This window comes from Ailuropoda melanoleuca, chromosome 6, assembly GCF_002007445.2.
Source record: "Ailuropoda melanoleuca isolate Jingjing chromosome 6, ASM200744v2, whole genome shotgun sequence".
NCBI classification, from domain to species: Eukaryota; Metazoa; Chordata; class Mammalia; order Carnivora; family Ursidae; genus Ailuropoda; species Ailuropoda melanoleuca.
Window position 1 is genome coordinate 75,223,132 of NC_048223.1, and position 23,756 is coordinate 75,246,887.

The 23,756-nt window shown below is 56.9% G+C and overlaps 1 protein-coding gene across 1 annotated transcript in view; it reads left to right on the forward strand.

The window, feature by feature from the left end:
* CDH23 (cadherin related 23) overlaps positions 1 to 23,756 on the forward strand; it is a 392,002-nt gene that overhangs the window by 46,488 nt on the left and 321,758 nt on the right. Inside the window, 1 exon segment of the mRNA XM_034663592.1 lies at positions 4,853 to 4,930. Within this exon segment, the coding sequence (XP_034519483.1) occupies positions 4,853 to 4,930 (78 nt within the window).

A 23,756-nucleotide genomic window follows, 5' to 3' on the forward strand; every position in this document is an offset into this window, starting at 1 on the left:
AGCCTCAGTCAGGGTCTCTGATCCTCCACGGGATTTTCTGTCAGGGTAGCCCTCCCCCACCTGCCCTCTGAGCCCCATTCAGGGAGGCCTCCGTGGGGGCCCCCAACACAACTCTGGCCCCCTGGCTCTGCTGGATGGTAGAAGTCAGGACACTCTCCTCAGTCTCCCCAGGGGCTCTATGACCTTGGCCGCGCACGCCCTTCCTCCCACTGTGAAGAAGAAATACCGATGTGAAAATAAAACAGGTGCCCAGAGCTCAGCTGTATCCTAGCAGAGGTGACAGTTGCCTCCTGAGCTCTGGGGATGGAAGATGCTCGTGCATCTCAAGTGGGCACAAGGGAACAGCACGGAACCAGGACTCCGGGGTTCCTGCCCCGCTTCTCCAGCGGCCTCCCTGGGGCAGTGTCTTAGCCTCTCTGTCCTTCAGCTTTCTTATCTCTGAAGTCAGGAGGACCATCGGACTCCCTTCGTCAGTTGTGGGATGATCGGATGGGTTAATGCACGTATCAAGCCCTCAGAATAGCGCCTGCCACGTATCAGGTGCTAAATACGTGTTAGCTCTTTGATCATGAGCTGTATCTTTCTCCGGCGGAAGCCGTCTGGGGCACAGAAAACAGAACAGTTAAGCAAGTTGCCTGAGACCACCAGCAACTCTGTGGCAAAACCAGCCTGCTTTGTGTGTATGAGGGGCGCTCTTTCTCTCATTGCTGAGGACAGTCCCCTCTTCCCGGTCCCTGTCTGAGGTGGCCGGTGCTGTTGCTTTGGCATGGTGAGACCGTGGCTGCCTTAGGGACTGAAGGACACCATCTTCCCACCCTGCCCTTCCGACACCTGCCCTTTGTCCCCCAGACCATCCCACATTACCTCTCCCCACTTTGCTTTCATCTGACCCACAGCCCCAGGGGATCCCTCCTCCCATCTCGGGCAGTCAGAGATGGCCAGGCTCACGGAGTAACCCCCGGAGATGTCAGCCCCCCTTGTCAGCCTGTCATCTTCTCTCTGCCGCAGCTTGCTTCCCTCCTGCTCTCTGGGCTCAGTGTGTTCTCCGCCTGTGGGCCGGTTGGGAAGGCAGGAGGTGAAGGCCTGCCCTGCCCCATCCTTGTCTGGCCTGGCTCCTGAGCATCCTGCTGGGTCCTGCCCTTGGTCCCCAGGCAGGAGGCACGAGGGGGCCTGACGGTGGGGCTACCAGCTCTCGTGCCTGACAGCAGCAGGTCAGGCTTCGGACCCCCGGGACGCCCAGGGCCCGTACTGCGGCCACTGTGACAGTGACACAGCGCACAGGACACCTCTGGCATGGAGGCAGGCTGGGAGGGCCGCCGTGCAGGGCGTTTCTCCTGACTCTTGGAAATGGGGGCCAGAGAGAGAGGATTTGCCCGCAGCCACACAGTCGCAATGGGCAGAGCATGTAAGGCCTCTAGCTTTGTCCTCTCTGCCCAGTGCTCCTCCCTTGTCAGGGGGGCTCCCCACGACATGGACCTCAGAGTGAGCCGCTGTGCCTCCAGCGTCCCAACAGCCCTCTGAGACCCGGGGAGACAGGCGTGGATCCAGGCCCAGCTGGTTCAAGGCCCTGCTGCTGCCCCATGTTGGTCAAGCCCGAAGAGGAATCCCCCCCCCCATCCCACGACCCTGAATAAAGTCAGTGCTTCCTGGCCAGGCGTCCCCAGATTGTGCCTGGCGCCGATCCTCCTGGGATCAGGTGTCCCGGGCCAGGACGCTGCGCTCCTCTGCGCCCTTCCCGAGTCTTTGTCATTCAGCAGCAGCAGCTTGAATGTCGTGTTCTCTGCAAGCCTCCCTGCTTCCTTCTCCCCTCAGGCCTGTGGCGGCGGGCGGTGGGCGGCGGGATGCTGGGTGCTGTCTGCCGTGTTTAAAGCGGGTGGACTCCTCTCCGCTGTGCAGGGAGCAATCCGTGTGAGTGGCCGGGGAAGACCAGGGCAGGCGGGGTGACGCCACCAGGGCAGAGCGAGCAGGGAACAGGTGTGTGTGGGGGGGGGACGGCCAGAGGAACGGATCCTAGGCACGGGAAGCGGGGACTGTCCATCATCGAAGTCCCCTGTGCCCCCGCCCCTCGTACATCCACTCGCAGTCTAGCCTGGCTAGAGCCTCACAGCTCCCGAGGTGGCCATTTTGCCTCAGGAGGACAGAGCCTTGTGCCATGAAAGTGGCTTTTAAGAGAACAAGTAAGTGACCTGTCCACGTGCCCCTTTCCCCACCCCCTCCCACCAGCCCCCTCCCAGTCCCCGGGTGCTGAGGACACAGGCCCTGCTTGGTATGTGGTACTGTTCTGAGGACACAGGCCCTGCTTGGTATGTGGCAGGGGACACATGTCCCCAAGGCCCTGCCAGCTACCCTTGCAGAGCTCTCCGCAGCCGATTATCGGCAGGTCCTATAAAAGAGAATTTTAAAATGAATAATGCTGCTGCAGGCGATTTTTTTCCTAGCTGGTTTCCCTCCCCCGGCTGCCCACCGCTGTATTCTCCTGGCATCCCTGAGCCTTCTCCCTGGGTTCAGCCTGCTTCCCATACCAGCGCCCAGGGCTCCTCTTAGTGACCCAGAGCAGCCCCCTCTGGCTGAGCGGGTGGCACCGTTATTAATACCAGTATTAATAGTAGCTACCATTTATCCAGTGCTTGCTGTGTGCTGGGGCATAGCCCTAAGCGCTTTATGTATGTAATCTCACTTAATCCTCAGGACAACCATGAAGTAAGTCTTATTGTTGCTATTTTACACCTGAGTAAACTGAGGCATGGGAAGACCACGTGGCTAGAAAGAAGCACAGCACAGTTCCAAACAAAGGCAAGGCCCTTGACCACTGGCCACTTTCTGGGGCTATTGTATGTGCGAGGGGCTCGGGATTCCTGGTATGAGAGGGTGGAGGAATGTGTGTGACTGCATGTTTATAGTAATGGTGATCAAGGAGGGCTTCCTGGAAGAAGGGGTGCCTAAGATGAAACTCGAAGGATGAATAGGACTTGGACAGGTGAAGGCAGAAGGGTCAGCAGTCCTAGCCAGGAAGTGAGAGAGAGGCTAGAATGTTTGAGGAATCAGAAATGGCATCACTTTGAGCAGATTTAGGGGAAGGACGAAAGGATGCCACTCTGCTCACCGCCCCCAACTAGAAGCCATCTCAGGCGAGAGGGGGAAGTGCCCTCCCTCGGCCCCAGCCCTCTCACTTCCTGGGAGCTGGCCTCTGTTCTCCATCCAGGCACAGGCCCTGAGAGAGCCCCAGGTCAGCAGAAACAGGGAACGGGAGGGCTGCAGCCTGCCCCTATGGAGGACGTCCCCAGAGGACCCAGCAGGAGCTGCTTACCACGGCTCAATGTCAGCCCCGTGTGAGACAGACCCACTACCCACTGGTTGGCAGGGGCAGAAAGGGAAGTGCCCTCCTCACATGCCTACTTCTGGGTTGTCTTCCCACACTAACAACCAATTCTTCAATTTTCTGGACACAAACTGGGTGTCTAACAATTTAATTACATTCAATTCTGACTCTATCTGGCGTTAGTGTCAGATTATATGGATTTAAGGCCTACAAGACTACCCCCACTTCACAGGCCGGCCACAAGTCCCAGGCCCCCTGTCCTCTGACCTACCAGCCATAAGTCAGGGGTTCCTGTGACCCAGCCCCTTCCTCAGGTTTGATCGGCTAGAATGACTCTCAAAACTCAGGGAGCCACCTGGCTTTCATTTACTTGATTAAACAAAGGGTACAACTCAGGGGCGGCCAGACGGAGTGGGGATGAGGGCAGCGGGGAGCTTCCTTGTCCTCTCCAGGGGTGCCCCCTTCCCAGCACGGGGCTATGTTCACCTCCTGGAAACTCCTCAGATCTCTTAAACCTCCAGCCCCCTCCCCTCCCTGCAGGTCTGGGTGGGGCTAGAAGTGCCACCCTCTAACCAGTCGGTCTTCCTGCCCACCAGCCCCACCCTAGTTCCCCTCGCTGGCATAAACTCAGCTGTGCTCAAAAGGGGCTCCTTATAAAGGACAAACGTCACTCCTCTCATTTTGGAATTTCTAAGGAGTTTTGGAGCTCTGTGCCAGGAACTGGGACGAAGACCAAATAGGTTTTTTATTATACCACGTTACCGAAGACCATTAGGAGGGGCTTGGGGGACAGGTAAAGCCCGTCTTGGGGAGGCCTCATGTGGGGGACTTGTGGTACGAGGGGCCCCAACTCCTTCCGGACCCAGACCTCACCCCAAGGCCATCACAGAGTGGTACGGGGCCAACCATCCAGGGGCTCTGTAAGGCTGGGCCACTTACCTGCTGTGTGACCCTGGGCCAGTGACTGCTGATCCCCTACAAGCCCCCTTCTCCTCCCAGTGCGAGGGCTTCCCGACTGCCGTGCCCCTGCTCGGGCGTGCAGCCCGGGGCCTCGACACGCTCACGCGCCATGTGCCGCCAGGAGGCCCGGTAGGAGTGTGCTGCATGTGTGACTTGAAATGTTCTAGGAGCCGCATTAGAAAAGAAACTCATTTTAATAATACGTTTCACCCAATAGACGCGCAATATTTTCATCTCCACACGTCATCAATATAAAAGGTTCATGGGATATTTTACACCCATTTTTTTCATAGCAAGTCTTTGCGATCCTGCGTATATTTTATGCTCCAGCACGTCTCCGTGTGGCCAGGATACCAGGGCCACATAGGACTGGTGGCCTCGCTGACCCCACGACCTCCCTACTGGCATCATTCCCCATTTACGTCGTGGCAGGTTGGGGACTCGCTGAGGTCCTGGGAAAGTGGCTGTGGCACTGGATGCAGGTTCAGTGCCCCCTGCAGCCCCCACTCTGTGTCTCCTTCCAGAAGCTGCCATGAGGGTACTTGACTGACACTCTTGTCCTCTGATTTCCAGGCCAGGTGAACCGACTGCCCTTCTTCACCAACCACTTCTTCGACACATACCTGCTGATCAGTGAGGACACGCCTGTGGGTGAGTTGGCACGGGGGCTTCTGGGCACGCCGGGAAGCGTGGGGCGGGCTCCTCTCCCCCAAGTGAAGGGGATCTTAGAGATGGAGGCCATCTTCCCCCTTATTGGAGGCTCTTCCATGATGTTTGTGCGGCCTCTCCTTGGTTGTCCCCGGGGATGGGGCACTCAGTACTTGCCAGGGAGGTTCCTTCCAACATAGGGGAGTTCTAAGTGTCCAGGGACTTACCACGTTGAGCCCAACTTGCTTAACTTCCACTTCTGCACTAGTTTCGTTCTACAAAATGGCTCTTTCCTCTTCTTTGTGAAGTTTTAAAGATGGCAGCTGTCATAGAGTTTGTCGTGTGGCCTTTTGTACTTTGCTGTGATCACGGAGTTTTCTGCCCAGAGTCTGCCTGCTTTTGTCATGAGGGAAAAAAAAAAAAAGGACTACTTGGGAGGTGGTCATGAGCATCCCCTTCCGTGCCAGCCGGAGTCACCTCATGACCCAGCTCTGTGCTCATGACCCACTTCCTGGGGGCCTGGCTTCTACACCTGCGGCTGGACGTGTGCTCGGCTTCGCTCGGCTCTGGGGACCAGCAGCTTCTCAGGAAATGGGGGTTGAATGGAACAAACCCATCTTGCCGCTGTGCTGATGGGAGGACTCTCGTTCCAGGGAGCATGCGCACAAACCGTGGTGCCTGGAAAGATCCCTCCTGCCTCCACCCACATGCCCTCCTCCGTCCTCGTTCCTGTGGGTGTCATTTTAGGGAAAGTGCCTGCCATCTGTGGCTTCTTCAACTCGGGTCTGCCCGCTCTGCGGGTCTGCAGTGGGGCTGCACACCAGAAACTGTACGTCTGGGGTTGGCATGGTGCATCTTTCTGGAGAATCGCTTGTCCTTGGAAATGAAGTGGGATGGCGTGGAGGGGAAGGGGTGTTGATATTGAACTCATAGGTCGTTTTAAACACTCTTTTGTACAAAACCAAATGTAGATGTGTGATAGAGGAGATGCAAAATTCTTCAAAGAAAATCTCTGCTTGAAGAGGGGTGCCTTAGCAGGCCCCAGACTCTCCCCTGCTCTTTGGTGTGGGGGCCGAGGGGGGTTGTGACAGCAGCCCCTGAAGAGGTCTTTCCTTCCACTCTTCCTGGTGGAAGCTTTTTTCCAGGTGGGTGCAGGGCACTGCAGGTGTGTTTCTGACTACTGGGGGGACTGTCCCCACGGTCCAGTGGCACTTCATTTCTAGGGCCCATGGGGGGGCCTCTATGGAATGTGGCAGCTCTTTTGGTGACTAGCAGCCCACATGGGGCCGCACTGAAAGGCTGGATTTGTGGATGTTGGTATTTAAAGCGTCATCCAAGAGGAAGGCAGCCTGCCTCTCTGGAATGTTCTTGCACAGGCTTACTCACCTTCTGGTAGGGGGTGGAGAGGGCACCTGGAAGTCTCCTGGGGATGCTGCTGAGCTGTTTCCTCCCCTCGGGGTTGTGTCAGGGCATGTTTGTGGGCTTCTGGACCCATCTGGGCTTTCTCCCCACACCCAGGCCTAGCACGGGCCCGGTGCGGAAGCAGAACAGGAGCCTAGTGTATGTGACTCAGTAAATGAATGAATGTTAGCAGCCTTTATCATTGTTAGAGGCTCTTTCGGTTCATTCCTCAGTTTGTCAGTTACAGAGGGTGTCCACCCTCTGTGCCAGGCCTGGCCGCCGTGCTCCCAGCACGGAATTCAACAGAGGGATAAAGAAGTCCATGTCAGGCTGCTGGGGGCTGGCCTGGATGTCTGATCAAGTCCCAGTGAAGGATGGAAGGAGGAAGGGGTGTTCCTCTGAAGACAGAGCAGAGGCAGGAGGGAGCAGGAGAGGTTTTTGGGGAGGTGGTGGCCCTTGAACAGCGACCCAAAAGGCTCCCCTGCCATTTCTTCACACACTATTTCCTGCAGCTGATTATTTAGAAGAGTCTGTTCTCACCCTATCCTCCCAGACGTTGCTTTGTGGTGGAGGGAATGTATTTGGGACAGGTGGGCCATTGAGACAGACGTGCGGCCGGCCACTAATGGACTAGGGCTGCTGGCCGGGAGAGGTGAGGGCCACTGTCAGGTGAGCGGTGCCGGCTCCGTCACCCCATCTGTGACCCTGCCCAGCCCTGAGTGTGGGGTTCTCAGAGGCCTGGGGTGTGGGGAAGGTGGTGGGGTGGGGTGGATATTGCTTGGCCAGTGCTGACAGTGATGAACCCTAGGCTGGGACCACCCCCCCTCCCCAGTAAGCCCTCCAGCAGGCCCCGCTCTAGCTACCTTGGGCTCTGGCTCTTGATTTCTGCAAATGCTAGCATCGATCGGCTTCTAGGAGCAACTCCTAGGACATGGCCCCATTAAGGCTACACTCTGCAGTCACAGCAGGGGCGTCTGTCTGGCGCAATGGGGATTGATCCTTGGCTCTGGGGGACTGTAGGAATGAGGGAGGGCTCAGTGAGCTGGAAGACAGCTCTGTTCCTCTCTCCGGGCAGGGGCTGGTGCTGAGCTGGCCCCTACCCTCCTGGCTTCCTCCCTTCCTTTGGCATCAGGATGGGGCAGCAAGCTCTGGCCTGTGTGGCGTTGGGCACAGTGCTGCCGCTCCCTGGGCCTTACCTCCCATCTCACCAATGAGAGGGCACTGGGAAGATGGGCCCAGGGGGCTTTGACATGGGCAGTCCTGCTGGCCCAGTGGACCTCTCCTGTGTGCTGGCACCTCTGTGGCCCTGGGCCATCCAGAGATTGATGTGGACTCACATGGTTGTGGCGGGTGCAGGCCTCGGACCAGGAGAGGCCAGGGTGAGGGTCAGTGTTGAAGCAGCTTGTCCAAGGGGTTGGCCCCTTGCTTGCCATGTGCAATGGGGTGGCCCAGAGACTTGACCTGGAGGCTTGGCTCTCACTTGCCCTTTGCTTTCTGAACCTCCGTGTTCCAGCCTGCAAAATGGGAATGGGAGAGGCCCCTCTTTGGATTCCATACCTGGAAAGTTTTGTTACTGAAAGGAGAGCCTGTGTGTGGCCCCAGTTAAGCTGTCCTGCCAGCCACAGCTTTGCAGTGGGGACAGACAAGTGCAGAGAGGAGCTGGGTCTAGTGGGCTGGTCAACACCAACGGCTTGGAGGCAGAGCCCAAGCCAGTCTGAAAGTGGCAAGAGGTCAGAGCTGTGGGCAGACCAACTTCCAGCTCTGGGGCTGATTATCTGTCTTCTGCTTAAGGCACGATGATGGGGAGCTCATGATCCTATAAGACGTGCTGTGGAACAGTTCTGGGAATGAAAAATTCTTCCTAATATTAATCTGAACTCTGTCCCTGGAACTCCCACCCATTGAGCCTAATTCTGATCACTGGAGCCTTACAGCTTAATAATAATAATATACGACATACTACATATGTATAATACATGTTATAACTATTTATCGAGGGCTCGAGGTAGTGTACAAAGTGTTTTAACTAATGTGTCTTCCAATTCTTTTTAAGAATCGGAGTAGAGTTGGCTGCAGGCTCTGTTGGTAGGTAGTTTCTGTGAATGTTCTCTCCTGGGCTAGAGATCGCGACTTGGATTCACCGCAAACCTGAGACTTTCCATCCTTTATGCTCCCGCCGCAGTTCCAGCCAGCAGCTGCGTGCTGGGGAGCAGAGTGGGAGGGCACAGCGCGGACGTCCCAGATCCCTTGCGGAGGCTACACGTTGGGTCACTGTATCTCCTCACCCATCTCCAGTTCCAATTCCCTCTGCCTGATGCTCTTTTTGAGGACCATCTCCCCGCCAGGGAAGACAGGAGCAAAATGGAGTCATTAAGGAGCCCGGCCTCTCCCGCCGCCCCCAGCCTGTTAACATTCAGGCCCCCTTGTCCCTGTGCGTCTTGCTGCAGACGTGACTATCTGTCACTGGCAGCCAAGCTGGCCATTGAGGGGCAGAGCAAGGGCAGAGCGAGGACTCAATGTCCGGTTGGGTTGGTGGCCTCACCCCCACGCTGGCCCTGACTGTCAGCAGTGAATGGCCACATGACACCTTTACGATGAGGGATGGATGCTTCCTGGGTGCTGTCTCCAGGTGACCTCTGGAATCCACTCCAAACACTCAATGGTATGGCCCATGTCAAGGTCACCAATGACCTCCAGGTGTCTAACGCCAGTCCTTAATTCTCGGACCTGTGGCCTTTCGGCAGTTGGTCTTCTCTTCCAGGGCCTCAGCTCTCTGGCTGTTCCTTCTCTGCCTCCTCCAAGTGTCCCGCACCTCTGAGTGTTGCAGGGCACCGGGCCCAGCTCCTGTGTGCCTTCCGCATGTTCTAGCCCCATGTCTGTCTCCTCTGGACTCATGGCTTCAGGTCCCGTCCGCATGATGACAAGTCGGAGCCTTCTACCTCCTTCCTGGGCCTCCTCGCAGAAGACGTTCCGGACTTGTGTGTCCACCTCTGTGCTCAGCGTTTCCACCTGGGTTTCTGAAGGGCTCCCAGCCTCAGGGCACCCGGGCCGGACTCCTGCCCTTCCCCCAGACCCTGCTTTCCCTGCAGCCTTGCCTGTCTCAGCCGCATGTGCAACACCACCCCCCACCCCGGGTTGCTCAGGCTAGAAACTTGGGGTTGTCCTGGCGTCTTCCCTTTCCCCTTCACCTCATATCCGATTCCTCAGCAAATCCTGTTGGCTCCACCTTCAGACTATTTCCAGAATCTTCTCACTTCTCACCCCTTTGGCTCCCGCCACCACAGTCCAGGCCTGGATTATCCCAGCAGCTCCTTAATGGTCTCCGTGGTCTCCCCTGTCCCCTTGTCCTGTTACGGCCTTTCCCCACCCCCACAGCCGAGGGGTCCAGGGGTGCTTTTGAACCCGAGACAGAGCCCCTCATGTGGTGTGCTCTAGTGTCGCATCCCACTTGGAATGAAAGCAGCATGAAGGCTGATGGCAGGCCAGCTCCCTGTCAGACCTTGTCTCCTCCCCTCTCCCCTGCTCACTCCACCCCGCTGGTCAGTCTGGTCAGTTCAGACGTTGCCGCCTCCCTGCGGCCTTCCTGGGTTTCTCCAGACAGGTTTCAAGCGCTGCTTCCTTTGCTTTCTTTCCTCTCCGTTAGTCCCAGTCACGGGGCCCTTGTGGCTCCGTTGCTCCTCTGCCTCCCCTGTTGCACTGTCAATGCCTCCAGGTGGCCTGGACCATGTCCGTGTCCCCAGGGCCCAACTTGTGCCTGGGGCTCAGGGCGCCTCGGGGAAGGAGTGAAGTCTGGAGCATATGAGCGTGGGGGAGGGGTTCCACCTGGCAGGGGCTGGAGCTGGCTCCGTGCCTGCTTGTCCCCCCTCCCGCAGCCTCAGGCCAGGCGCTCCCCTCCCAAGGGTGTCAGGAGCGAGGTGTTGGTGATGACAGGGATGGCTGCCCAGGAAGTGGGCCCAGGAGAGCACGTGCCCCAGATGGCACAGATGCTGTGCGTGACTGTGCTTGTGAATGACAGAGCTCGCCCTGTGCTGGGGTCTTGTTTTTCTCATCCCAGCAGCCTGCCTGGGCCGCGCGGGGTGTATTTGCCGGGGACCCTCAGGGCGCCACGCAGCAGCGTGAGGCCTGGCCTGGAGGCACCGGGCTGATGGAGGGGCTCTGTGAGGGTGGAGGACATCCAGTCTATCTACCTTGGCTGTGACCCTGATCTTCATGCCCCAGATCCTGGAAGGGGCCGGTGTCCTTCGGGAGCTGGGCCCCAACATCACTCCTTCTATCCCGATTCTAAACACCGCCAGCCAAAAGCCTCCCAAGGGCCTAACGGAAGGAGTGAGAACGCTTCGTCATGGCCTGTCACCCACCTCTCCCACAGGCACCCTGATCTCCAGCCATGGGGACACACTCAGCACCCCAACACCTCCCCTCTGTCTCCCCACTGTGCCTTTCCCAGGCCAGCCCCTCGGCAGGGAGTGCTCTTTCCCCTTCCTGCCTGCTGACTTCCTACTCATCTTTCTAGGGGTAGCTCAGATGTCACCTGCTCTGTGGGGCCCGCAGCGGCCCCCCCGCACCCTCCCTCTGCTTTGTGTTCGCCTCTGTGAAAGCGCGCAGCGAGTTCTCTCACGGTTATTTGTGTGTAACTTCCCATCGGCTGTTCGTTTTTACTTACTACTTTTATTAATATCGACATTACAATTAATTATAATTTTAGTAGTTATGTATCATATAAGATGCGTAGCGGTACTCTTAGCTAGCATTTATTGACTGCCAGCCTCCTGCCAGGGCCCCTGATGAGGGTTCTCAGCACCCGGCCTCCTGCAGACCTCAGGGGCGTCTTGGGGAGGCGTCACTGTCTCCATCTTGCTGCTGAGCAAGATGGGCCTGCCTGTGCTCTGTGCCCAGCACAGTGCTGGGTACCAAGGGGGCCTCAGCGGACACGGAATGAGTGTAGCGAGACGAGTGAAGGAGGCAGGAGCACAAGTAGATGCCGAACGTCTCATCGAGCCCCCTCCCCTTGGCTCCAGGACCTGCCATAGGTCACCAAGGTCGCTGCACGCGGAGCCGACTTCCCCCCAGCAGACCCCTCAGTACCCCCAAAGCAGCCTGAGCCACGATTCAGGTGATAATGCCCAGGCTAATCACCAGCGCGACCAAATTAGTCTTGTCAGGAGCCATTAAGGCGGGAGCTCGGGATTCATTAGGGTGGCTCGGGCCCAGGCAGCGCCTGGCTCCGCGGCCAGTCGGCGCTGATGAATTTCCCTGCAAACTCCATCAGCGCCCAGCTGTTCTGTCTGGACCCGCGGAGAGCAATTTGCAGGTGGGCTGACCCCGCGCTAGCCGTCTCCCTAGACGGAGGAGCAGAGTGCCGGCAAGTGCGGGGAACGGCTCCCGCAGGGAGTCCCTACGGAGCTAGGAGCGCCAGCTGCGGGAGGGCTGGCGTGAATGGAGGGCCAGACCTGCGGGCATGGGGCTCCGGAGCAGACTTGGAGAGTGGTGGGTAGGAGGGGAGTCTGGGAGGGGCTTTGGCCTCTCCTGGGACCATTCTCTGTACCTAGGGTCCTAGAGGAGGCTGTCCCTCCTCGCTGAGCCCCTCTCCCATTCTGTAAAGGGAAGAAATCATGTCTCAGGAGAGGATGAAGGAATCACAGGGTGGGAATGGTTTTTCTTTTAACCAAAGTGTTCCTTAGGACTGACACAGAAGAGAGGAGGTCATGGTTCCCCAGAGCAGTTCCTTGGCAAGGGTTGGAGACAAAGTCGCAGGCATTACGGGCCAGAGGGTTGTAGATGTGGGGAGTCCAGTGAGAGGGTTCCCGATATCAGGTGGGTGTGTGCTCTGAGCGTGTTTGGGCTTTTCTGCCAGCCACCTGTACAGGGCTGTGTAGCCTGCTAGCTAATAACAATACAGAACATCTACAGTGTGTTAGACAATAATGCTAAGGGGAAATAATCATCTGTCGGTGAAGTTAGGGTCAGAGGTAGACAGTGGGGAGACGTCATAGCCATATTCACTTTTACCCCCCACCTGAAGGACCCTCAGAAGGCCTGGGATGAACAGCTTCAGGCCTCCTGCCAGGCAACTCTATGACCACTGTCATTGTCAAACACTCCACCTTTCCAGATGGGGAAACTGAGGCCCACGGTGGGGAGCTTGCCCAAGGGCTCCAGAGAGTTACTGTTGAATTCCAGACTGAAGCCTGCCCTGACTCCACACCCCAGCAGCAGAAGGGGCTCGAGGGGACTCTGCCCAGGCAGGCACGTGGCTCCTGCAGGCCTACGGATGAAGGGAACTGGGAGCTTGGGACTTGAGGTTTGAAGGGGCCTCACAGCTCCACAGTCTGGGGTAGAGTGCTTAAGGAGAGAAAGTGAGGTAGCCCAGAGTCTCCCTGGGGCTGTTGGCATTGGAAGGGGGGTGGTGTGAGATTTTGGAGGGAAGGAGGTGACCAGATATCAGATATTGGGACCAAAGAACCTGGGGCCCTAGGTTCCTGGTGACCTCAGAGTAGAGATTTTACTATTCCTTCTAGGAGTGGGAGCAAGGTGAATCACAGAATCCCTGGAAGGGCCTGGAAACTTCTGTAGCCTTGTCTCCTCTCCATCTTTCTTCAGGGCAACATAGGCCCTCAAAGGGTGAACCCTTCTGGGGGGTTCTTGTGATCTGTAGCCACTCCCATGAGACCCGTCCCTGGGCATATCTGGAGCCTGTGGCAGCCCCGGCTGTGGACAGACTGCCCCTCAACACATGGGTGGAGGTGGGCCGGGTGTTTTGGATGCTGCCATAATAACACTAATGATAACGATGATGTGCCACCTGTCGTGTGGGCAGGCCGTTAATGACCTGCACTGGACACCTGTGCCAGGCTGTGCTCGGGGGGTGGGGCAGGGACATGCACATTCAAGGTAGCCGGGGAAGCAACAATTATCTTTCATTCCATACTTACTCCATGTCTAGGGAAGCGCTTCATACACACGGCCCATTGAATCCTTATAACAAACCCAGAAAGCGGGCCGTATAGCCCCCATCTTACCGCTGAGGGGGCGGAGGCTCAGAGAGGATAAGTAACTCACACAGGCTCACACAGCTTGTATGGGCTGGAGATTGGGCTTGAATTTATTGCTGCCTGACCCCCAGCTTGTGCATTTAACCACAACTTTGGGTTTCTGTACGTGGGTCACTGCTTTGAAGGAGCCCCCATTAGGAGTGGAGAAGGGGGCCCTGGTAAATGCCCAGCTCACCCCAGGCCAGTGGAAGGCAGCAGCTGCAGATGCTGCTGATGCTTAGAGTGGGAAGGAATTCATCCAGGGCGCAGGGGGCAGAGGAGGCTTTATAGCAAAGGGGGCAGCGAGTGGTTGGGTTTCGACAGGCCGAAGCCCTAGGAGAGGCATTTCAGAAGGTGATGGAATAGGCCAGCCAACCATGGAACAAGCAATTTGTACTGTGTCTTGGATGGCAGAAATAGGTTGTTGTGGTTAAAAATAAAAATAATAACAGTAATTATTTAGTACTTGCGACTTACTCGTTAGGTTACCTGCGTGGTCTCATTGAATCCTTGCAGCAGTGATAGGAAGTCTCTTCTATCGTGATCCCCGTGGTGTAGACTCAGAGGTCAAGCAACCTGCCCAGGCTCCCACAACAAAGTCAGGATTTGAATCCTAGGATTCAGGCTCCAGCGTCCACACTTAATACCCCATTGTGCTACCTCTCTGATGGTGTGGGCCTTTGCTCAGCCTGTCACCCGGGAAAGGGTGTCAGTGGCCAAGGGTCCACATAGAGTGAAGGAGCAACTGCTCCAGGGAGGGGGCAGTGGCCGGCAAGGCTTGGTCTGGGCACACGGGCCCAGGACTGGGGAGGAGCCGGGGTCCCAGCCTGGCTCTGCTCATGTAGCCGAATGAGCTTAGGCGGGTCAGTTCCCCCTCCAGGCCTCAGTTCCCCGCATTACTCAAAAGACGCTAAGCCTTACCGGACCTACTACGCAGAGTTGGAACTTTGCTAAAAAATGACTGGGGGGATAGATGAGCGTGTATTAACCAGGTTGCTTGCTCCTGGGGCCACGTCCTTTCCCAGCAGCTGGCAAGGGAGGCGGTGGGGGCCTCGGCCCACTGTGCTGTGACCAGGCGGCAGGCACTCCCTCTGCGGGGAGCTGGTGGGCTGGCAGAAGAGCCGGGCTCGGCCGTGTCATCAGGAGAGGATGTGCTGAGCTTGCAGCCGCCTGGGAACACTTGGGCTCCCTGGGAGCCAGCCGAAAGGTGTGATTTACAAGAGCTGGTTGGGGAGACTGTGCAGGCAGAGCTGGTTTTGAACCTGTCATCACACCCCTGGCCCCGACTGTTCTTTACACGGCTCAGGGGACCTGCGAGCCTGACTGTTCAGCTATAGCTTCTCCTGGAGTAGGAGCTCAAGGTGTTGTGTCGGAGAGGGTGTGCATGCCTGGGAAAGTTGTCCCTGGTGCAGGGGTCTCCCTGCGGGTCCCCTCACCTGGCATCTGCCCTTCCTGTCCCTGAGGTGGTGCTCCAGGCACTGGGAGGGGAGGCACAAGGCCTGACTTCTGATCCCCACTCTACACTTCTTAGCTGTGTAACCTCAGGCAGGGCCTGTAGCCCCTCTGAGCCTCGTTCGCCTCTTCTGGAAACAGGCATGATCGTCCTTGCCTAGCCCACTTTACAGGGAGCTTCATGAAAGAGCTTGGAAAATAAAGTTCCTGTACAAATGATGGATGTTGTTTTTATTGGGCAGCTTGTCCTTAGTGCCTCCTCTTCCAAGAAGCCCTCTGCTGCATCTACAGCAAGTGTGGCCTGTACCACCAGCTACTTAACCTCTCTCTGACTCAGTTTACTCAGCTGGAAAATGGGATGAACACACTATATATCCTCATAGAATAGTGGTGAGGATTAAATAAGTTGACTTCAGGCATTTAGAACCGTGCTTAGCATGCTAACCATTGTTTTCATCATTGACTAGTGCTTTTCCCAAGCAGATGAGAAGCAGGTTGGGGACAGGAATGATATCCTGAGTGGCCAAAACCCACTGTGTCTGACACATAAATATTTGCTATGGTTTTATGTGTTACTCTCCCAAAGGGTGTTTTCCCTTTCCAGGCGGGAGAGTCCCAGAGGTCCCTGGTCCCCCTCCCAGCCTGACCAGGAACCCAGTTGGTGCAGTTGTCCGCTAAGAGGTGCTGCAGGTGCCGGGGTGGGGGGGCTTGCAGCAGTGGGCACCGCCCTGCTTCCCTGGGTGATGAGGGCCACCCGCCTGGTAATGGGTGGTCTGCCTCCTGCTGCTGCCCCCCATTCGTCCCAGTCTGCGCAGAGCTCCTGGAGTCTGCCTGTCCCTCCTCACATGACAGCTGCCCCTGAGTCTGCTCTGCTTGATTCTGGAGGTCCCTAGCTCCCATGGCCGGCCCTCTGACCTGGGACGGACTTTGCCCACCTTCTCCCTTCCGGTCACCCTCCTGTCTGCCAGGTGCCGCGCGAAGGCTTTGCATGCCCGCTCGTTTCATGCTCACAGTACCCTGTGAAGGAGGTGGTGATGAAGCCCATTTTACCCATGAGGAAAACGGAGGCTTAGAGATGTGGCCACCTCCCCAAGGCTCATGGTCATGATGTTGCAGAGCTGGATTCAAACTCAGATCTCTCTCCCTCCGTCACCAACGCTTCCGGCTCTTTGCGGGGTGAGTAGATCAGAGTAGGTGAAGAGGAGAATCTTCCATCCCCGGGGCTGGTCCTGGCTGCTCACCCGCCGTCTCCGACCTCTCTTGCGCTCCCCCATTCTGCATGCCACCGTGGATGCAGGGGACAAGAGCCTCAACTCGGGTCCTCACGGGCCCCTTGCCGTCGGGCGAGGGAGAGGACGTGCCTCCCCCGCCTCTCTCTGTCCCCACCCCCTGGTGTCCTAGCACTGCTCACGGGCCCTACTTTCCTGGCTCTCTTGGTAGAAAGACTGTGTGCGGCCCAAGCCCCGGCACTTCCTAGGATTGATTTGGCCTTTGAAAAGGATAATTCAAGATGAATATGCCGGCGTCCGACTGGAGTGAGATGGAGGGATTATTGAGCAGACTGCTTCGCCGCATCAGCTGCTTTATGAGCTCTCTAGAGAAACCCTATGTTGTGGGTAACTCAGCCTGACGGGCAGGGAGGTGGCATTCGTCTCCCACATTCTCTTAGCGAGTAATGCCAGCAGCGCCCAGGCACCCAGCTCGCCGTGTCTAGTCGCCCAGAAGCAGCTTCCAGCTTCTCTGCGAGCCGGTCATCATCACTGCCCCCTTGTTCATCAAGGGCTGCCCCAGGACGGGGGGTGAGGGCCGTGGTGCCCACCTGCTGGGTCCCTGTGTGGCCCCCTGGCTCCAGGCTGCTCGGACAGGCCGGGTAGAGTGGAGGTGAGTGAATCAGAGCCGGCAGACAGATCAGCTTGATTTCTGGCAGCCTGTCTGCCCGGGGGCCAGCCCAGCCTCATCGCCGGGGACATGGCCTCTGCAGGCTGGCGGGGTCCCTGGCAGATCAAAGTGATCTGTAGTGTGAGGACTCAGTACGCTACTGGGGAGGTGACCTCGTGGGCTCAGCCTTGCTCAGCACTGACATGAGGGCATGAGGCCGGGGGCGCAAAGCCCCTTGTGGGGTCCTGGCCACTCAGGTCAGCCCTGGTCACCCTGGGTGTTTGTCCTTATCACCCTTCCCTGCAGCACCTTGGTATTCGAGGGGACCCTCTGGGGGGCAGCCAGGGAATAAGCCAAGTTGTAAACTCTTTGAGGGCAAGGACCATGTCTTAAAACCCTGCAGGTAGGTGGGATCGCCTGGACTGTGCAATAGCTGGACAGCGAGGACCTTCCTTTCTTGGTGTCCCCTTTGGAGCATGGCACGGGGACTGGCCCCGGGTGGCACTCCTGTGTGTAATGTCTTATGTGTCTGTCCTGGTGCAAGAGACATTCATCCTAGGCTTTGACAGCCTTAGGCCAGGAAAGCCTTCTCTGAGGGAGAGGCATCCAGAGGCAGTGGTGGGGAGACACACGGCACAGCTCGGGGACAGCTCAGGGACGAGAGAGCTCAGGTGGCAGGGACTTCCCTGTGGCAGGGGTGCACAGTACTAATTAACAGTCAGTGCCCTGGGCGGCGGGGGGGGGGCAGTGCTGGCACCAGCATTATGTTATTTTTAGCACTGTCCACATCTCGTTCTTGCCCTTCTCTGCACCCCGTCCCATCACAGGACATGGAGTGTGATGGCAGGGCCAACGTACAGAGCCTATGCCGGATTCCCTCACATCTGGTCCCCTGGATGAGACCCATGGGGCCCCGCTTTATAGATGAGGAGAAGTTCGTGCCCTGACTTGAAATGTCAGTGCCAAGATGGCAACCCGACAGTCTGATCCCTGGGGCGCACTTGGCTCTGTTCCCAGCTGTGTGCCCATAAGTAAACACCCTCAGCTCTTCAGGCCTCAGGTTCCCCATCTTGTAAACTGAGGCTAGCAGGCCTCTCCCATCATTCGTTCCCCCTCCCCAGCAGTTCAGAACCCCCTGGAGGGCTTGTTACCACACCCCCAAGTTTCTGATTCAGTAGGTGGGCCCACGTGGGGCCGGCAAATTTGCATTTTCCACAGGTTCTCAGGTGATGCTGCTGATGGTCTGGGAACCCCACTTTGAGACCTCTGCCCTCACCATGTTGCTTCCCAGCCCCTGAAATTGGCTCCCGAGTCTGGTGTGAGTCCTCCATCTAGGCCTGCCCTGTCCCACAGCCCTGGTGGCAGCCGCCCCGTGGACACGGTGTGGGGCTCCCCGGTACCTCCCCTTGCCTGGCTGCCTGTGTAGCAGGGCCCCTGCCTGGGACTGCTGTGGCTCCTCCTCGGGGGACAGAGGTGTGAATTGAGAGGGGCCCATGGGGGAGGGAGGAGCAGGAGAGCCCAGATGTGAGATGCCCCTTGCGGCCTGCCCCCAGCCCCACCTCCGGTGTTTACAGAGCGGCCGCACAGCAGTGGACGTAATTACTCCTGACGGCCTTCATTAAAAGCTCTGGAGCAATTTACAGTCAATTAAGGAGAAGGGGACTGCTCCCTCCTCAGGTGCCCCCACCCCACCACCACCACTACCACCACCTGCTTCCGATGGAAGGGGCCGGTGTTTCAGGGCCTGGCAGGGAGGAGAAGGAAGAAGAGGGGTATGTGGCTTCTGGAGCCAGTGAACCCCCTGTCCTTGCTGTCAGCAGCCAAGCCATGGGTCACCCACTCTCGGCTGAGCACTCTCAGCGTGGTGTGAGGACCCGTGAGCTGTGGAGGGAGGAACCCAGAGCCCTGGCTCTACGGCAGGCCTGCCAAAGCCTCGAGTGACCCCTTCACCTCCGGGAGCTTCCGTTTTCTCATCTCTAGGATGGGGCTGGTCCCGTGCACTTTGCAGAGCTCTTGCGGTTGTTGAGGGAAGTTCTGAATGTGGTGAACACAGGGCCTGGCCCCCACCAGGTGCTCGGGGACAGAGATGGTGACTCCTGTCCCACCTGGGGAACCTCACCTGTCCCTGCATGCACAGGTGCTTTCTAAAAGCAAAAGACCATTCAGACGGTGACAGTCCGAGGACCCCCTGAGCCTGGCTCAGTCCCTGCCTCGCTCTTAGCCTCAGATCTGAGGGTGCATACCTCTCCTTCTGCCTAAAGGCCAATTCAGGAGAATTAAAGTGTTTCCCAGCTGCATTTCCCTCTGTCCAAAATGAAAATAGCTTCATCGTGGGGGGCGAAGGGTGGGGAAGGAGAATGTGCATTTTTACAATAGGATTACCTACCTTACTGACCAGAAATGTGGCCGTGGGAAAAGGGCACTGCTTTTCAGCTCCAAAAAATGTAAATACTGGAGTCTATCTGAGAAATGGCAGTAAGAAGCCTGCGTCCTGAGATTAGACCAGGGGCCACATCGTGAAGACAGGCTGCCTGGGTGCTGCGGCTGCTGTCCCTGCTCCAGCCTGGTGCCCTCATTTGGAGGGATGACATATGAGCTGTGACACACGATGTGTGACATTTGCCCAGCTCAGAGCCTGGTCCCCTGTCCAGGCTGGTGATCCCCCACCTGCCCTCACTCGCGTGTCAAGAAGGAGTGCCTTTTCCTTTCCAGGTGTTTTCTGTCTAGTCCAAAGCCATGAAAAGAATGATGAGGAACAAAGGACAGGGTGGTTCTCCGTCCCTTCCCCCACCCCATTCCTCACCCTGGGGTGCACCCCTTTCTCAGCCTCCCCTCTCGGGCTCTGGGCTCCGGGGGAGGAGGATGAGTGGCAGGGAAAGCAGGACTAAAGGTGAAGGAAGTGTGCATTCTCTTACCAGCCAGCTCTGCTGCCGGAGTTTTCCTGCCTGCAAATCAGGATGTTGACGCTCTTGGGAGCAAGTGTGAGTGGGGGTAAAGTTCCCCAGCATGTCCAAGAGCCAGGATCCTTGAGGTCAAAGGCATCGTGATGTTAGAACTGCTCTGTTTTGCTGAGGTTCTTGTGGTGAGTCCCTCATTCTCTGCCCCTTTGCTTTCGCTGGGCCGTGTCCTGCCATCAGCAGATCAAAACCCGGGGCTGCTGGGCTCTCTTCCATTGGCCCCTTCTTTATGAGGAGGGCCTCTTTAGAGGCCTCACAGAATATTTACTTTAACCAATGCATATAGTACTTACTCTGTGTCCGTGACTGCTGTGAGCTCCTTCGATCCTCATAACGTTCCTGGGAGGAAGGTGCTGTCATTATCATTACTGCTTCATAGGTGGGGGAAAGGGCAGACGGTTGCAGTGACTTGCCCGAGATCACACAGCCGGTGAGCGGGCATGGAGCTAGTACTCGAACTTGGTGGTCTGGCACCAGCACCAGCGGCTAGCCTCTGTCTTACTCGGTGTGCTCTGCTGTCTCTGGATAAGAGGTAGTGATGGTGGGAATAACTTCTGTTTATTGAGTGCCTATGAGGTACCAATTGGTACATGTTATTGCAATCCAACCTTCATGATCACCCATCAGGGCGTATTTAGGTCTCTATGCAGCTGATGGGAAAACTGATGCTCAGAACAACAAATTTGCCCACCATGGTCACAGAAGTAGTAACCGACCCAGGGCAGCCCTGCAGGGCCATGAGAGATGGTCCAGGGGTCTTTCCCCTAAGCTGGCCCTGCTGTATCCCCTGAATGCTCTGGCTCCAGAAAAGAGGGGGTCTTCTGAGCCCCACCGATGGTCTGTGGTGAGGACTTTTCCCATCCAAAAGCAATTCCACTCAGCCCCACTGTGCCAGAGCCTGGGTGGAGGATTCCTCCGTATAGTCCTGGGTGATGCCAAGAGTGTGAGGAATGGGGCTTGGGGAGGAGGACGGGAGTACAGAAGGGGAGGGGGTGACAGTGCAGGACAACAGGACCTCTCCTGGACAATCGATGGTCGGCCCTGGTCATGTGTCCCATGTGCCCCCCAGTTACACTGAAAACCAGTGACGGGAAATTAAGTTACTTAAAGGGCTGCTCTAACCTGACACTCCCGAATTCAGCCCCCCTTCCCTCCTGTCCTGACTGCGTCCCATAGTATTAGTAAGAGCGGTCACTTACGGAGGGCCAACTAGGTGCCCAGACTTTCTATGTGTTATCTCATTCGGTCCTCACAACATCTGAGGAGGGCCTATAATAAGTGTAAGATGCTACAAGCATGCAAGTACAACACCACATTATCCCAAACAGCAGCCACTAGACACGTGCTTATTCAAAGGTCCGTTAATTACAACCTAAGTGGAAACATGAAACTCACTGTCTCATCCACACTGGCCACATCGAGAGCATTCGGTAGGCACGTGTGGACGGCCTGCCGTACGGAACGGCAAGGATAGAGAATGTTTCTGTGATTCCTGCGAATTTGGTCGAATGGCGCTGGGATAGAGCGTCTCAGCTTTTCACGTGAGTCGCTGAGACTTGGCAGCCTGCCAGTTGTCACTCACATGGGGAGAGGCAGCCCCCACAAGGGAACACCCATGCCTGGTCATCACCCCCCTGACTCTAAGGGCAAAGAACATTCTCTCCAGGGAGTGGCTGGAGCCCCTGAGGTATAGAGAAGCAGTGTGACCTACTCAAGGTCGAGAGGCTGGAGCCCATGAGGTAATAGAAGCCGAGGGGCCTGAGTCCTTGAGTGCCCCCCCAGCTCTCCGGACCTCCAGCCAGGCCAGCTTCGAGCCTGAGCCGTGGGCGATGTGCCCACCCCCTATCCAGAGGCAGCCCCGCTGCTTATGAATTTTTACAGCTGTTTACCTGACGTCGTTCCATCTGGGAGTGAAATAACTCTCCCCACGGCCACTATGAATTCTTCGCTTCCCTGGGAAAAAAAACCAGCCCCTGTGATTGGAACATTGTCTGCAGTCCTGTCAGGTAGCCGGCAGTGAATGACAGGTGAGAGAAAGGAAACGGCTGAAAGCCATTACCCTCTTACTCCAGCGGACTTGGGAAAATAGTCATAAATTAGTGCCGTGTGCCAAACGAGGGGAGAGGAAAAAACACAAAAAATAAAAAACCCTCCTCCCTGAGAAAGTCATAATTTTCCTCCCAAGGGTGGGAGAAGTAGGCTGTTCAGAAGGGAACGTCTCAGTGGAGGCTGTCTGTCGCCCCCGCCTTGCTGGCCGGCTCCTGCTGCCACACCCCGGGGACAGTCAAAGCAGGATGGTCCATCAAGCAAGAGGGGCCTGGCTTCCCCACCCCCGTCAGGGACCACCTCCTGCAGAGACAGCTCCGTGCGTGTGCGTGCGTGTGTGTGCGTGCGTGTGTTCCTGCCCACATACGTGTGCTTGTGCGCATGTCCCGGCCTCTGTGTGCGTGAATGCATGCGTGCATATACCGATGTGTCTTTGCAAGGTGGTGTTCTGCACGTGAACACACCTTTGTCTCTGTGCTGTGTTTGTGTAAGTGTGTGACCACATCTTGATTTCATCCTTTGCTTTTTCTGTGTGTTTGTAGCAACCTGCATGGAGTATCTGAGCCCACGGATGAGGCAGAGTGAGGTTGTGTGTGTGTGTGTGTGTGTGTGTGTGTGTGCGCATGTGTGTGCATGCCCACAGAGTTGCAGACCACCTAGAAACTGCTATTTATTATGATGTTGGAATCTGGGGGACAGCGAAAGGACGGCTTGCCAGCCCTGTAGGGGTGCGTGCTCTCTGGGGTTATTACTTAGAGGACATTGGCTGTGTTTTTTTTTTGTGCAGCCAAAGGTGTTTCTTTGTGGAGGATGGTAGGAGGTGTGAGGAGAGGCTGGCTCAAGGCAAGATGACTGAACGAGCCCCTTTGGAGACCCCAGAGGAAGAGAGAGAGCGAGAACGATCTCCAGGGTTTGGGTGGCCAGGAATAGTCGTCTCATTTCAGCAAGTGAGGCTTACAAACAGAAAAGTGTGAACTTGAATAAGAAATTTTGTGGGTAGAAAATGTATTACACCAGTGATTCTCAGACTTTAGTGGGCACCGGAATCCTCTAGAAGGCTTGCTAAAACAGATGATGGGACCCCGGCCCCAGAGTTTGATTCAGCAGGTCTGGGTGGAGCCTGACAATCTGCATTCCTCACCAGCTTCCGGGTGATGTTTATGCTGCCCCTCTGGGGACCACTCTCCGAGAACCACTGAGGCACGCCGTTCACAGAGTCCTTTACCCCCAGTACCGCAAGCGTGCAACGTGGGCGAGGAGGTAGTATATACAGTGCTTAGGGGCGTGGGAGAAGACTGCTGGGGTTCAGAGCCTGACTCTGCTACCTACCGCCTCTGGGCCCTTGGGCAAGAGACCGAACCTCTCTGTGCTCGGGTTTCCTCATCCTGAAATGGGGATGATGGCACTACCCACCACACCGGGCTGCTGTGCAGAAGCTTGGTGGAAGGAAGCGGCTTAGAACAGTGCCTGGTACCCAGCCAGTACCGTCTGTCTTGGCTCATGTTCTTCTCCCCACTTTGCCGATGAGCACACTGAGGGCATGTGGCCTCCCAAGGTCACACTGAGAGTTAAGGAGAAGCGGGAACGAGACCCAGTCCGTCTGACTTGACTTTGTGCTCCTCCATTCTTCTTTACTGGGGTCCCTCGGTTCCAGAGCCACTGGGTCCTGCCCCTGCAGGCTTGTTTCCCAAGCCTCCTTTCAGAGCAGGGGGAGGCAGACCTTTACTTCTTCCCTCTCAGAGAGGAAGGAGGGCTGAACAAAGCCTGCCTGACAGCTCTGACCTCTGCCCCAGCCCTTCTGCTCCCCACTGCCCCCCAAGCTCTGCCAGCATGGCTCCCTGCCCGGCCCTGCAGCTGCATCGCACCGAACTTGCGCCTGGCCTCGGGCGGCTGGGTCAGGGGATGGAAGGCAGAGAGGCATGGGAAATCGTTATGCACACGTATGTTTCTGTGTGTGTGCATGTACCTGTACGCACGCGCCCACCCCGCCGTGGCTCGGGAGCCTCGGGCTCCGGGCAGAGGAGCGAGCCGCTGGAGGAGCTTGTAACAGGTGGTGAGCAGCTG